Genomic DNA, 16,011 nt, shown 5'->3' on the forward strand with positions numbered 1-16,011 from the left:
ATTAGTAGGGCCGATTAGGGAGAGTAGATGGGCACAGTATGTACTATGTCAAGCTCGTTAAAACAACGGGCTCTAACGTTGCCTGTCCTTACGGTCAGAACTGACTATAGGTCACGCACCTTTAAATACCTGTTTTTCTTTTAAAGGGGAAGTATACCCTAAAATCAAATTTTCACCAGTTGTAGTCTTCTGGGTGCTGAGTCGAATGGTCTTGGTCCGAGGAAGCTGCGACGCTCCCTTCCTACTTGAATCCCAATCGAACTCGTGCACTTCCACCGAAACTGGGTGACTGCGCCCTACTAGATGGGGATTTGTATGCAAAATGTCACTAAAAGCGCCATTTCGTTCTTATAAAAGCACGGATGACCGCGATTGGCCCATATGTTGTAGTCTTTTGGACGATGAGTCGACTGGTTTTGGTCCGAAAAGGCTGCGATGCAGCGTTCCTCCTTTATTCCCAATCGAACATGGTTGAACAAGCGGTCACGTGCTCCTGGGTGCCCAAATCACCTGGTCACCGCGCCAGCAGGCGACAACTTTCACACCAAGGTTCAACTCGAGTTCAACTCGAGTGACAGGACTGCACCCAAAAAAGGTCAAACAGGCTAGTAAGTTGTACCCTGCAGGCACGGTGACCAGGTGACTGGTGTACGCAGGAGCACGTGACCGCTTGTTCAACCATGTTCGATTGGGAATAAAGGAGGAATGCTGCATCGCAGCCTTTTCGGACCAAAACCAGTCGACTCATCGTCCAAAAGACTACAACATATGGGCCAATGGCGGTCATCCGTGCTTTTATAAGAACGAAATGGCGCTTTTAGTGACATTTTGCATACAAATCCCCATCTAGTAGGGCGCAGTCACCCAGTTTCGGTGGAAGTGCGCGAGTTCGATTGGGAATAAAGGAGGAAGGGAGCGTCTCAGCTTCCTCGGACCAAGACCATTCGACTCAGCACCCCGAAGACTACAACTGGTGAAATTTGATTTTAGGGTATACTTCCCCTTTAACAAATGGCTACCAGATGGTTGATATCGCTTAGCACATGTAGCTGTTTTAGAAAGATTTTACTTGATCTCTCTGCACCCATAAATAATCTATGCATCACCCTGTTTTACCTCTTCAGCTGGTCCGCAGCCAAAGACTCACTTGCGAAGTCGAACATGGTCACACCAAATTCCAGAGGGAAAGGAGAAGGAGAAAGGAAAGAAGTACAATCCACAGCTGGAGGCCCTGGCAGCTGCCTCGACGGACATGGCCTTCCGACGAGATGGCAAGTCGAGAATGGGCCGTGATGCCATGACAGCGGCTAGAAAGAGGCAGAGACCAGAAGACATGCTACAGGCCCGCATCATGCGGCAAGACTACCGCGCCAGTCTTGTTAAGTACATCATGTAAGTCTGTGCGTGTGTGTGTGCGTGTGTGTGCGCGTGTGTGTGTGTGCGCGTGTGTGTGTGCATGCATACCTGCACACCTGCGCGCGTGTGCAGGAATGTTTGCTCATGCTACTGTGTTCGGAAAGGCATGCCGTTAACTGAATGTGGGGGGTGGTTGGGGAGTGTCTGTCCTCCGAGTTCTTATCATGGACTGGAGTACTTCGAAGTATGATAATGGTTGGACTACACGTACCAGTCCAGACTTACTTAACTAAAACCCGTATTATCTTATGTCCTATTTCTACATTGGACTCGGATGGAGAGCCAAGGATACGTTTATAGGAAAGAAAAAGGACCAAGGAACTACAAGTTACGCTGATTGTTTAGTAACTGGTGGTGTTAGTGGACATTGTAGCTTAACTTGTAGTTCTTGGTCCTTTTTTTCTATTTCTACATTGTAGGTGCCATGACACGACAAGTTCTGTAACTGAGTCGCTCCAGGAACCAAGGCAACTTGACTCAGCTCTGCCCACCGCGGCACAGAAGACGGACTTTGCGGACAGTGAGACCAAGATGCTTGTGAGTTTTAGCCTTTACCCTCTCCGCCGATGTTTTCTGGAGGCCGTTGGATGTTGTGTCCAGTCATCCATTGTGTATTATTCCATTTACGAAATGTACACGTGGGAGCTGAGAATTTTGATGTTTTGGTGCTACCGGTATTGAGGTTATGTACTGAACGAAACCAACAGGACTAGCATGAGCACTGCTAGTGTTGCCTGGGACCGAGCTGAGAATTCTTTGGCACTGGCGGCACCCTACAGCCGGTCTCCCTGTAACATTGTGTGTGTGTGTTCTGTGAGTATGTGTTGTGTTATGTTGTGTTGTGCCAACGTGTTTATAGCGGTATTACTACTACATCCAGCATGGAATCGACACCAAGTTCATATCACCCATGGAGGACACGTGGATTGAAGCTATCATGCGCTTCGTGCCAAGGCCACTGCGCCAGCGGTTTGGCAAAGACGTGGAGGAGCTTTGTGACGAAGTTCGAGATCGCTATTTGCTGAGCGTCAAGAAAGCAATTGGTGAGGCCTTGTACTTAGGAACTCTGTGCGAATGGGAGAGTGGCATGAATTCTAATTGGAAGCGCAAATGCTGCATCAGAACCAAAGCCATGCTCATTGGCAAGTCAAACTCTCCTGTCCCACTCACCAACAAGAATTGCGACACACCGTTTTGCCTAGCTTGTAAAGCATTTTTTTTCTGAACCTCCCTGATGATGCTCGTATGGATGATAGTACATGTGCGGACAAAATTGGTTTGCGTGGTGTAGTCAAGGGTTGTTTGTATATTGTAGGTTGGATGTTAGCTGGAAAAATTTTTAAGCATTGTAGTCAGTAATACAGTGGAACTGGATCAAGTACACTGGTGTTGTTGCGAAGTACGGTAAACCTGTAACTAATGACCACCGTGACTAGCGACCAGCCTGGTGCTACAGACCACTTCGCCAGGCACGGACGGTCTCACATTCTTATAATGGTTGTGCGGTGCAAACCTCTAACCAAGGACCACCTGCCACTAAAGACCGCTTTCTCTGGCCCCAAGGGATGGTCGTTAGTCACAGGTTTACTGTACTAATACACTGGTATAAAGTGGGCTGAAATGTTTTTGGGCGCTCAAGTCATGTCACTGTAGTAGATTACTCTTATCCTGGCCCTAATCTGTCTCACTGTTCTTGTGACTGCAGTTGACTTTGTCCTGAAGGATCCGCATGCGCCCGAGTTCAACATTGAAGACCGGCCGGCTCACAGACGAGAGTAAGGGAAGATGTGATGTTGGTGGGGGAGTGGGGGAGGGGGGGGGGGGTACTAGGCTGCAAGAGCAAATGCATTAGTCGGCACGCTATTTTGTGGATAAGCATGCCGCTTGATGCTGTATGTCGGCATTGCCACAGCGATTCGCGATCAGGTGGTATACTAGCATTCCAGTGCACAACACCCATACATATGGCTATGCATGATGGGTCTCATGTTGTTCTCACTCAGCACCTAATTTGGTCTGTTTCCAAGCCTTGCTTGCTATGTTATTGACTTATTGTGTCTGTGTCGGCGTCTAGAATTGCCATATGCCCCAAGCCATGGGCCGACGATTTCGAAGGGAGCATGTCTTCCATTCACAAGGGTCTGATAAACTGCGCTACGAATCGCATCCAGGCCGACATCCTGGCACTCTGGGAGCGTCAATACACGTGAGTGGCTATTAAGCAGACTCAACTCGTGCTTATCAGTGCATGTGAGTGGCTACTGTGCAAACTCTAAGCTGTGCTTATCTGTGCCCGTGAGTGATGATTGAGCTGTGACTACACTGCTTTGCCTTGCTAGAACATGTGTCCAGAATGATACCCTGTGCTGCTGTTCCCAGCAGCAAGAATCTGCAGTGCTTTATGTGCATCATTCACTGTGCTGTTCTCATTGTGTGTGTTGGTACTAAGTTCCTAGCTTAGCTTAGCTCTGGTGTATGTGTGTGTGGTGTGTGTGTGTGTGTGCGTGCGTGTGGTCGTGCTTGTATTTTTGCATTTGTACATGCTGTGCAGGAGTCTGCGTGCGGTGAAAACGGAAGACTTCTACATGCGTCAGCCAATGGAGCTTGCTGGTTTCAAGAGAAAGATGTGGCAGCAAATCGATGAAGTGAAGGGTCTGCTGACTAAGATGTAAGAATGCTGTATTGTGTGGTGCACGGGGATAATCTGTGTCCTGCTGGGAGGGTATCTTTTATTTTGTTTTGTGCCTTCTTTCCCTTTGTGTAGCGCAAAGAGAAGAGGGCTGTTAGGGGTTGTGCTAGTACTTGTAAGTGCTCTTTGGCCAAGGCTGCTGAGCCAAGGATGTTGCCTGCTCCAGTCGAAACATCTGTATCTACCTTGCATGGGTGCTATCCGATCTATTTATTATCATTGATCTTAATTTTGCTAGGGTGTTTCCCCACAGACCTATGGTCTTCTTGCGGGAGGCCCCGGGAAAGTGTTGATCATGAGCTGATAGATGTGCGGCACTCAGTTCAAGTGGGAACAGTGGATGGCACCATATTCCGCCCATCATAAACAGTATACAGTCGACTCCAATTATAACGAACTCGCACATAGCGAATTTCGTGACATAGCAAACCGTTGTCCATATCCCAATTTGAACCCATTTCTGCTATAACGAACTTCGGCTATAAAGACCTAATTCTCCTGCACAATGGTGTTCGTTATATCAGGAGTCGACTGTACATGTACCCAGTGCAGGATTAGCCAGGGTGCCGGGGGGGGGGGGGGGGGGCAAGGTGAAGCCGAAGAGTAGGAGACCTGCGATGTGTTAGTGGCAGAGGTGTGTACCCAGGGAGAGCGGCTGGTAAAGGTTACTTTCAGCAAAGAGCTGGAGGTTCCGCTATGCGTGTACACCATAGCGGAACTTCCAGCTCTTGCTGAAAGTAACTTGTTGGCAAAGTGTATACAAGATGGTTGCGAGGTCGGGTGATTGTGTTGGCTCCGGAATCACCTCGATCTTGAAATGACCCTTTTAATGCATGCTCCGTACGCGGGGGCATACACGACCCACACACAGACACAGCAATGGTTGGTTGGCACCACAGGGTAACTGGGCGAAGGAACTGGCAGTGTGTAACCATGGAGGCGACCGACCCGACAGAGGCGGGGACCGAGAGTGAGACCGAAATGGCGGCTGACCTGCCAAGGGCAGCAACCAAATAGAGTGATTCGGGAGAGTAGAGAGAATGCTGCCAGCTACTGAGAGTTCAGTGCCCAATCCCTGCTTGTGTGTTTACCAGAGTGAGTTTGGAAGACGAATGAGGTGAGCAGTATATACAGAACAGGGTGCTACAGAATGAGAATTGTAACACAATGAAATCGGTGTGGGTGGGTGGGTGAAAAAACGGAGCAAGAGTCATGCAAGCCAATGCAACTAACAACGAGAGCCAGGCACGAAGGCTGCTGAAAGGTGTTCATATGCAAAGCGAGCTGCTGAGAGAGTTTGCGCGTACGCACAACGGCGCATCCGTGAGCTGGCGCCATGGTTGTACTCATTCACTACTTGCAGGGTCTTGATATCTACATGCACATGTTGGCCGGTGACCTTGGCGTGGCGCTGTTTCATTACATGGTCGGTAGCTTTTGTGATACGTGGATAACATTGTAGCCACTTTGTGATCCTTCCATTGAACGACAACGGTTTGACCATTCCTGACGCAGCGTATTGGGCCACGCTCACCTTTTTCGAACTGGTTTGTAGTCTTCAGTGGTCGTGGAATCTGCTGCTGGCTGACTCGAACTGTGCCAACAAGATGGCACCCATTTTGGAGCAGTGACTGTGTTGCTAGTTGCGGAGATGTGTAGAAATTGTCGATAAAGACGGTGTATCCAGGCTTGCCGGTAGTTTGCTGCCAAGTTTATGACCGTAGCATGGGCAGTTCCAATTTCTGTCTGACCCTGCACAGCACCAGAGTAGTCATCAAAGTCGACAAGGTGTGATGTTGTAACATCAGCCAAAGCAGACGACTTGATTCCCCATTTCATCGGCTTGTTTGGCATGTACTGACGGAGCGAGCTTCGCCCTTTCATCTTGATCATGCGTTCATCGACACTGATGAATTGGCTCGGGTTACGAATACTTTCTGCACTGCTGCCTCATGTGGGTATCCAACCACCTCAGTCTGCGTAGCTTGTCGTTTTGGTCCTCTTCAGATGGCAGACTAAAAATAATAATAATATGCAGGGATGTCATGAGCGCTCTGAAACGATCACGTGTTGAGATGAAGGCGCGTGCTCACGTAATTTGAAAAAGAGATGTTATCCGCCAATAGTCATTGAGCTGGAGCAGACGAAGCAAATCCATGTACAGAAGGAGACCAATAAGCTTCTGCACCTCATCTGCAGTGCATTCTTTCCATGCTCCATGTTTGTCGGCGTAGCAGGGATAATCGAGTGTTCGGCCATGCACACTCATTTGTAGCATCTTAAATTTTCTGGAACTCCACTGGCTCAATAAATAGGTTGAAAAAATCCAACTCGTTCTGGGGATTACAATTATCAGGCCGGTGAGCTCCCTGGGGACATGGCGGCTGAAAATTCGGCAGCTGTTCTGCACTGGGTGCTACATCTTCATCACTCCAATCACAAACATCATCAGCACCGTCACCACGTGTGTCATCACGTGTGGGAGCAAATTGAGCAAGACGTCCTCGACCACCTTGGCCTTGTCCACGTCCTCTGCCACGTCCTTCGCGAGCGCCCCGGGCGCTTTCTGCGTCCGCCTCAGTAGCAGAATCATCACTGCTGTCGATGTCGCTGCTGTCGATGTTTTCGACTTCACAGTTTTCAAAATCAGGGGCGTCCTCTTCCGAATCTGAGGCAGAATCGTCGTAAACTCACCCTTGCTGGCTGAATAACAAAATTTATCGGAGACGTCTCCGTCTATCCACTCGAAATAGTCGAGGGCCTCGTCAGCATTCATCGTCACCCTCAAACATTGCACTCAATTTCAAGTGTACGATAAAATTTTGGAGCGTGATTTTCGAAGCCGATTTTCAGCGTAAGGCCTCGGTCACACTACGGCAGTTTGAAGCTGGACGCAGCGTCAAGCCGCAGCACTTGACGCAGACGCGGGGTCACACAGTGTTTTGCTTTTCTTGCAGCTCATGACTGCCGCGGCCTGACGCATTTGTCTACGTCACAAAATCACCAGGGAAACTCAATGACGGCACGGATTCCCACGGAAACCGACCTTTTGCTTATTAAAAATATTATACAAAAAAATTGTCGGACAAAGTTTTCAAATTTTTCATTGATTTTTGATTACAAGAAGACGAAAGGTCCACGCGTGCACGGTCGTTGTTGTTTCTTTCCGAATTTGAAGCCATTTTCAGTTGTAGTGTCATGGGTCAGGCAAGAAAAGTCCGCATCGCAGCTGTGTTTCTCCTGACTTCGTCATACTGGTTGTCCTTTTTGGGGCTCTTGACGACAACACAACACTCATAAGTCAACAGGCTCCAGTTGGCCGATGACCCATTCAAACAACTGGTCCTTTCTCGACATCATTTTCTTCTCAGAAAACGCCTCGCTCTTCCGCCAGGTTCGGAGCAGAGCAGCTTCGGCCTCGTAGGTCCACGGACTCATCTCGAACAAAAAGAGGGAACAAAACAAACCTTGAACAGACGAATGTCGAATAACTGCTCAACTCAAGCAAAGACAAATGTCTTGAAACTAATTTTACTTGAAAGACACTGTTTTTCCGCCAAGCGTCACTCCAACCAGCGGCAACGCAGCCGATTTCCCCACGTCAGACGCAGCAGCGTCTGACGCTCAAACTTCCCGCGTTGCGTCAGTTGCCATGGAAAAGCTCATGATTCTGACGCTGACGCAGCATATTTGCCGTAGTGTGACCGAGGCCTAACATTGAGTTGATGGCACCACCTGGCAGCCGTTGAAGCAGCACACTTTACAGCCCCATATGGCCCCTACTTGCCAAAGGCTTTCATGTGTTTAGCAGAGTGGCGCAGCGGAAGCGTGCTGGGCCCATAACCCAGAGGTCGATGGATCGAAACCATCCTCTGCTAAGTTTTTTTTTTCGTTTTTTTCGTTTTTTTCTTCTAGACCTGTGCTGGTGTTCACAGGCGAGCAAGTTGTTGTCTATGTCGTCTCTTGAGTGGGACGACTGTTCGTTTTCGATCTCTTTTTTTGTCTTGCAATATGGCTGCCCGCAGCCAACCCTGCACAAGTTATGGCTGATGTGAGGCGTGAGAAAGAAGGCATGCTTCCGATGAACGGGCACGGATATTTCATGCACTTTCTGCGCACGCATTCATCGACCGAATTCGGTCGATTCATGCACGTACCAATGTCAAACGGTTAAGTTATCAAAGCCAAGTACATGTACTGTTCTGAGGAATGTATGAAATACAGATAGTCATATATTTATCATAGTGGCCTACTTCAGTGATGACTGAATGATACCTAGATAGAAGGTATGCCGTGGTATGTCGAGCATAGTATGGCCAAGATAGTGGGACGTGTGGTAGGCACCGAGTTCCCGGTTGGCAGATCCTATCAAGTTGCCTATTTGTGGTCCGGACGTCAAGTTTTCATGTGCGTGTGTGTATGCGTGCGTGCATGTGTGTGTGCGCGTGTGTGCGCGTGCATGTGTGTGTGTGTGCATGCATGTGTGTGTGCGTGTGCGTGTGGTGTGTGTGTGTGTGTGTGTGTGCGTGCGTGCGTGCGTGCGTGCGTGCATGTGCGTGCGTGCGTGTGTGCATGTGCGTATGTGTGTGTGTGTGTGTCGAACAGCTGGCTACACGAAATTCAGCTGATCTGCTACAGCGGCAACAGTCGTCGGGGCATTCCACCCAACAGGCTGCTGGCGTTCTTTGACGGCATCGTTGTCATCATGAACCGCCAGCTGCGAGACATGATCAACAAATCTCTGGTGCAGCTTACAGATTTGCTTGCACCTGATGAGGTGAGTTTAACCTCTTGCACAGTAGGTAAATCAGCCTGCAGCTCAACATGCCTCGATTCAACTCTCCGTAGTGAGTTACATATGTTTGTACCAGTCAGCAGGACCGATAGACGGAGTGTTTGTTATTGGTCCGGCCATACCCTAGCCTTTCATACGATGTGTATGATATGGAGGGTATACACATGATATGGAGGGTATACACATGATATGGAGGGTATACACATGATATGGAGGGTAGTCACATGATATGGAGGGTAGTCACATGATATGGAGGGTAGTCACATGATATGGAGGGTAGTCACATGATATGGAGGGTAGTCACATGATATGGAGGGTAGTCACATGACCTCCTCAGTAGTAAACACGCATAGGTGGTCAAAGAGTAGAGTTGAGCGCTTGTTTGTACGTTTGATTCCCTAATGCAATGCAATGTGATCAACACGTGTGTGTTGGCAGGGTGGCAGTGGCATGGTCTTCAAGATACGCGCCATCCTTGATGGTGACAAGATCCAGTTCGAGCCGTCTCAGAGCGATTTCGAGGTGAGCAAAGAAAATGGCTGTCGGGCTTGCTTCATTCACTTTGTGATTGATATGAAGAGCAAGCCATTCTTTATGGTGAAAAATAGTTGAATTAAGCCATTCCTTCTTCTTGGTTTCATCTTGTTCCTGATGGACTTTGAGGTAGTTGTGGTAGTCATGCATTGTACATCACGGCTGTAGTACTGACAGTGCATTGCATAATGCCCTTGGCCATATGCTGCTGTTGACCTGGTTTCGCAGTCGACGGATTTGAGAAGACACAATGGCTGGATGTTGATTCTTTCCGTGTGCTTGAGTCTGGAATCTTGCATGCCTACAGTAATGGCACTGAACATTGCCTTCTGGTCTTTCTGCCTTTACCCTGTACATTGTTAGATCGTGTACAAAGCTCTGTACGACACTGTGCGCAAGGCAGCCAATACCATACCAAGACCAGAGTCGAAGCTGATGGATGTAAGTGCATGGTGTACTTGTGTGCGTGACTTCAGTGGGAGAGAAAAATGATTGCCTCGCAACGAAAAAATTCTAGACGAAGTCGAATTGGAAGGTGTTTCGGTTGACCGGGGTGGGTGGGTGGGTGGGTGGGCAGCTGCACACTTGGCAAGAAGAAAAACGATGATCTGCAGAGTCACAGCCACTGCACACTGCCCTCGTACCCGTTCCGTACGCACATGCAACAAATATTAACAGAGAACTAGATTTCTCGTTTCTTTCGCTTCGCTCAGCCAACGAGAAATGAACATTTCTCTGCTCCAAATTTGTTTGCACGAGCATCAGCATGCGAACCCAGCTCCATCACACACAGCAGCCATTTGAACAGGCGGTGAATGCAGACCTACTGCACAAGACGCACAAAGCATAGCTGGGTTTGGAACCCTATCCATGATAGGAGCAGGAAAATCGGTTGAGGTCGCCGGATACTTTGGCTAGTCACGACTTGCGCTGTCCCCGTCTCTCTGATATCCCTCGGCGGCAGTTCGCGTCTCAACGGGCAGATCACTACCCCTCACCAGCAGCCACAGCAGCGTCAACAACATGGTACCTAGTGCCCGGCACTTCGGATCCAGGATCCCAGCAGCCTAGCGTAGCACCCGGTGCTACCTGCAGATATAACATACAGCATGCAAAGGCACACAGAACTTCCGCAGTAAATGTTCTTATATAAATTTTGGAGGGTTGTATTGTATTAATAATTTATTAACCCTTTACCGTTTTAGGTATTTGTACAGCAAAAACCGACCGTCATTGTTCATGCCGTAACTTTTTTATTTTTCACTTTTATTATGTACAAAATGGGGTGATTCTGAAAGTAAAAACCCTCAGGAATGCGATGCAACAACTTTCAAGTCCAGAAAACGAACACAGATTTCACTATTTAGCACTAATAATTATTTGGATTTATTCCCGATCGGGCAAACTGTTGCAATATGCAATAAATCAGATCCTTGCACTGGAGTGGCTCCCTCAGGTAAGTGGATACCAGGTTCGTTCTCTGGGTGGAATGCAGGAGTGTTACCAGTCACAGCGGTGTCAGCATTGTCCCAAGTATTGCAAATATCGACTAGTGCAGGTTGCACCGCTGGCTGTACATAGTACCTGTGCACCACGACCTCAACCCTGACGACGGCCTATTCCACGGCCGAATCCTCTCTCTCTCTGCCACGTCCCCTTCCACCATTAGTGGCACTCATCTCAGCGACACTGTCGTCGTCTGTGACATCCATGTCACTCTCACTGGCGCTGCTTTCACTCGCCATGTCATCGTCGCGGTCGTCGTCAGAATAAATATTTTCAACAGGATTGTCTGGCTCCACAAACTCATCTTCGCTGGATGAGGCAGCGACAGAGTCGTCAGAAAGGGTCTCCAGAAGCGAAAGAGCTTGCTCCGCGTCCATGGCTTGCACAGCAGGGCAGACAGTCGTGAGGCCAGCTCAAGCAAAAGTCGAAATAATCTGCAGGCAATACCAAAAGTCGCAGGGTACGCACTTTTCCCAAAGCGCATTTTTCAAGTCGCGATTTTCGCGATTTTTTATATTGCATCACACAAAAAAATTGTCGGCACCCTCTGCGCGTACATCTTGGCTACCAGTAGGGAAAATCCCAGCTCTCTGCGGTGAACCAGTCCAGCGCTGTGCGCATAGAAGTCATCGACCGCGAGCGGTCGAAATTTGTACGTACAAACGGTAAAGGGTTAAATCAGACACACAATACGACATCAGTCTAGAACTAGCCACACTGAATTATTGTATCAATCAATGTATAAAATAATATAACATAGCTATGATGTCAGATATTGCTGCACTCCTCCGCGACGTGTTCGTATCATTGTTATATTGGCCGCCGATTTTGCTGGCCAGCGGCAGCCGGCTGCTGCGGGCAGACTTTGACAACATGCCCTGGCTGCCCACATCGGTGGCACACCGGAGGGGGCTGAAAGTTACCTGGCATATGCTGAATGGCACCTGGATATGGACGAGTTGGGATCCCCATCCCCTGTCCTGCCTGAACATTAGCATCGACCGCACCTAGGCTACGCACACCTCCTGCCACTTTCTTTTTCACCCCTTCTGCTTGGATTGCGGCCTGGAGCCGCTTCTGCTTTTTGGAGCCTGTCACCAGGTCCATGAGCAGGTTACCTCCTTGGAAAGCTGTCGCCACCTGGTGGCCATGGTTTTCAGCAACAACAAGCCACTCCTGCCTCTCTCTTAGTACACGCTCGCCTTTTTTTGCTGCCCTTCTCCTTATTCTCTTTGACTTCTACTTCATTGAGGCAATGACGTCTAACAGTTCCTCGTTCAATGCAAACTGCTTTGCATAACTGGTCGTCTTCCAGTTCAGCTCCGTGGGTGTTCCGGACTTCCTTTTTCGCCTCGGCGAGCGGGATCTTGAGCTTGACTCCGAGGAGGACGAAGACGAGGACGATGATGATCTTTCATCGGGGGAGTTTCCCACTCGTCTTCTTTTCAGCAACCTGCCTCGTTCTGCTAGCCTTTCCATGCCTCTTTCCAGCATCCGGATCTTCATGCCTAAGAGCTCTTGCTCGCTCTCGAAATCCGTGGCTGCTTTGGACGCAGCAACACTAGCTTGTTGTGGAGCTGCGGTTGGAGGTGCCGAGGCGTGGTGTTCCACTGCCGTTTCGTACTCTGACGACGACGACGTGGTTCCGACCTTATCGGAGTCAGGAAACTCAAATACAGCTGAGGCACTAGCGCCTCCTCTCTTGCTTCTACCTCTATCCCGACCAGAGTTCACAGCTTTTACTTTACGACCACTCATGTTGGCAACAGGAAAGAACAGCACCAGGCCGATCTACATGACGACTACGACAGAGAAATTTTTTGGGCAGCTGCACACTTGGCAAGAAGAAAAACAATGATCTGCAGAATCACAGCAACAGCACTTTCAGCCACAACACACTGCCCTCGTACCCGTTCCATACGCACGTGCAAAAAAATATTAACGGAGAACTAGATTTCTCGTTTCTTTCGCTTCGCTCAGCCAACGAGAAATGAACATGTCTCAATGCATGCGTCGTAAACACACTAGACTAACTAGACAATCGTTTTAATCGTATCAATCGTGATCCTCTTGCAACATACACATGCAAATAACTCGAAACCGAGAATGTATCGGTCTGCGACATCCTCCCCACCAAAGCCCATCTCACACATGCACAAGTCAATCACGATACCTCTGAGGGTGTTGTACAAGACGGGTATGCGTGGGTACCGGCTGCTGCACTTGTGGCTGTGGCTTGAGTGTGGCTTTCTCACTTATCACTTCCTCTGGATCATCAGCACTACTTCTAGGCACGACATCCTCGACATCCTCAGGCTCACTATCATCATGAGCAGTTGGTGACTCATCACGGCTGGAGATCTCCAACGGCGCCAAGCGCTGAATGGGCCGCAGCAACTCATGTCCACTTACTCGGACCTTCGCGACACGCTGACGGCCATCTCGACCAGTGTGGAGCTCCAGGATTCTGGCCAACTTCCAGCAGACGCGCTTCTTGGTGTGGTCTTCCAGGAATACGACGTCGCCAACCGCCAGTGAATAACCCCTGCGGTCATGGTGACTGCGGAGGCTCAGCAAATACTCCGCATTCCATCGGGCAGTAAAGTGTACTCTCAGCTGCGAAAGATATTGCAGACGACGGTTTGTGTCAGTATGGGACAAGCAACTCTCAGCATTCGGGTCTGACTGGACACTTAGATAGAGAGGAGATGGAACTCCGACACCGAACAGAACAGTCGTGCATACGCAGACATGCATACACAAACACACCAGCCAAGGGGCACAATCTCAAGAGTAAAACATTTCCATTTATCTTACTAGTTTCGGCCTCGTTAGGCCTCGTCAGAGAAGGATGAGCTTCTAAAGAGATCGTGTGCTTATATAAGCTAGGAAGTGCAGTGTCTTGGGATAATGCACCAAAAAAAGAAGACCTCCACCAGCACCCAGCAACATTGACGGAGACAGCGGCAAGTCTTCGTCCTCCGTTACATAGGTGATCGGACGGTCATTAACTATATCCTGCACTTCCGACAGCAGAGTACGTAGCTCCGTCTCGGAGAGGAGAGACTTGCCTAACACACGCCGCAGTGGGGACTTGATAATAGCAACCAGCGTTCAAAGAACCCACCATGCCATGGTGCAGCCTAAGAGCCATTCGGGGCAATGTGCCTCATCAAACACATAATCTGTCCGACGCTTATGTGCTTCTTTACGGATGCAGAAAAATTGCACTCCGAATCGCACTTTAAGATGAGTGGCCCTGCCTACCTGCTTACTGTTTTTCTGTCCGCGCTCTCTTGATGGATTCCCGGTGCCTTTCACAAATAGCCCGTTCAACAGTTCGAGGCTTCATCACCACCACATCACTTGCATGCACTTGCCATAACCTACAGACTGACCGATACGAAATCGGCTTTTCTGCCGTGCCCAGTGACTCAATGTACGAGGTGTACATGTTCCGCTTGCGATGTGAAGCAGGTAAATGACTACGTGTGACTTTAGCTCTCCCTCGTGGTGGTGCAGGTGGGGTAGACCAACAATGTTCGCAATATTTCGTACGTTTGCCACTGCATTCTCCACAGCACTGGGATGCTGCATTATGTTGCTTGGCTGATTGCCTTTCGGCTTGTGTCTAGGGTCTCTGCGCTGGCGGTTTCAGCAATGTCCTGCAACCTTTGCCATAGATGTGCTGACCGATTTTGTTTAGATCCATGAATGCTCGCGTACACACCTTTACTTCCAGTACAGTGTGCGTGAATGAATACTTACACTTCTTACCGCGTGACGATGTTTCGCGCAGAGTGGCTGTCAATTGTCCTAAGATAAATAGGCGCTTTGACTTTTTAGGGACTCACTTGAAACTCTCCACCAGGGGCAGCAGCAACTTGTCAGGGTCTTATTTTTCAAAGCAGTTACTGTGTTTGCATCCACAGCCGTCTTCCTGCCAGTCCATGATCTGCGCCATGAGCAGCCCTTCTTCTGCGTCTACCACATCAATGTCAATGTCATAGTTGACGTAGGAGTCGTTCAGCGGGTCGACATGCAGCTCCTCGTCGCTGTCACTGCTGCTAGAGCTCTGACTTACCTTGCCAATATAAAGTCTTTCGGTGAAGACTCTTCATCGCTATCAGCCTCACTATCGCTGGACAAGCTCAGCATGGTTTTGTTGCATGGAGAACACACATCAGCACATTAAAGTGTTGAAACGAGTCACGTTCTCTCTCGCTCAAGGGTGTCCTCTTTTTATCTGTCATTCAAAACTGAATAATGGCACCGTCGAAACGTGGCAGCTATGTGCTTCAAGCTGAGTGTCATTGAAGCTGCCGAGGAAGTAGGCAATCGATCTGCTCACCGTACATCCGGCATTGATGAGTTCATGGTTCGCCGTAGGCAAAAAAGAAACTGAAAACTGAAATTGTCAGCAAAGAAATAAGGGATGCGGCTCACGTACCAAATACAGGGTAGATGGCTGTATTTTGTGGCAAAAAAATCTGGGCGGAACTGATATTCCAGTGCGGCTTATTCTCCGCAAAATACGGTAATAGCGGGTACCGCATAGTATAGCCATTCATGGCAAGACCATCAAGATGGAATCTCTTTACTATCGACCGTGATCGACAAGCAAGAACTTGCAGAGAGCAACGATTTTTATTGCATGTGCATGGTATTTAGTCATGGGGGGGGGGGGGGGGTGCTGGCCCGTCTTAAGTATAGTCTTGTGCCTTTGATGAAAAAAATAGGAAAAGTCATGCACACCTGTTCCTCCTGTATCATACATGTTGCACATTGCGATCTGTCTGCTGCGTTGCTGCATGTGCTGTCCAATCTACAGGGAGCGCAGAGTGGCTTCTTGAAGCCCTACATCGAGATTGGCTGGTGTGAACAGCTGATGAACAAGGTATAGTCATGCTATTACTGCAGCTTGTCTCACAATAGTAGACACTCTAGACAGCCTTCAAGAATGTGACTCATCCAACGGATACAAACGATTAAATGTTCCTTGGAAATGCACGGAAATAAGATGTTGGGTCTTTCTGATTATCGTTTCCAATTTATGCAGTTTGGTTTAGCT

General features: G+C 48.9%; 1 protein-coding gene and 1 non-coding gene across 2 annotated transcripts in view; both read left to right on the forward strand.

Annotated features, from left to right (window-relative positions):
* LOC135814817 (dynein axonemal heavy chain 7-like) overlaps positions 1–16,011 on the forward strand; it is a 96,753-nt gene that overhangs the window by 5,332 nt on the left and 75,410 nt on the right. Inside the window, exons 4-13 of the mRNA XM_065327993.1 lie at positions 1,125–1,392; positions 1,836–1,953; positions 2,276–2,459; positions 3,122–3,191; positions 3,491–3,622; positions 3,968–4,084; positions 8,711–8,882; positions 9,339–9,422; positions 9,798–9,875; positions 15,772–15,837. Of these exons, the coding sequence (XP_065184065.1) occupies positions 1,125–1,392; positions 1,836–1,953; positions 2,276–2,459; positions 3,122–3,191; positions 3,491–3,622; positions 3,968–4,084; positions 8,711–8,882; positions 9,339–9,422; positions 9,798–9,875; positions 15,772–15,837 (1,289 nt within the window). The remainder of the gene's footprint in view (positions 1–1,124; positions 1,393–1,835; positions 1,954–2,275; positions 2,460–3,121; positions 3,192–3,490; positions 3,623–3,967; positions 4,085–8,710; positions 8,883–9,338; positions 9,423–9,797; positions 9,876–15,771; positions 15,838–16,011) is intronic.
* Trnam-cau (transfer RNA methionine (anticodon CAU)) lies at positions 7,912–7,983 on the forward strand. The gene has a single exon. It is a non-coding gene; the product is annotated as a tRNA-Met (tRNA).

This window comes from Sycon ciliatum, chromosome 4 (assembly GCF_964019385.1).
Source record: "Sycon ciliatum chromosome 4, ocSycCili1.1, whole genome shotgun sequence".
Taxonomy (NCBI): Eukaryota; Metazoa; Porifera; class Calcarea; order Leucosolenida; family Sycettidae; genus Sycon; species Sycon ciliatum.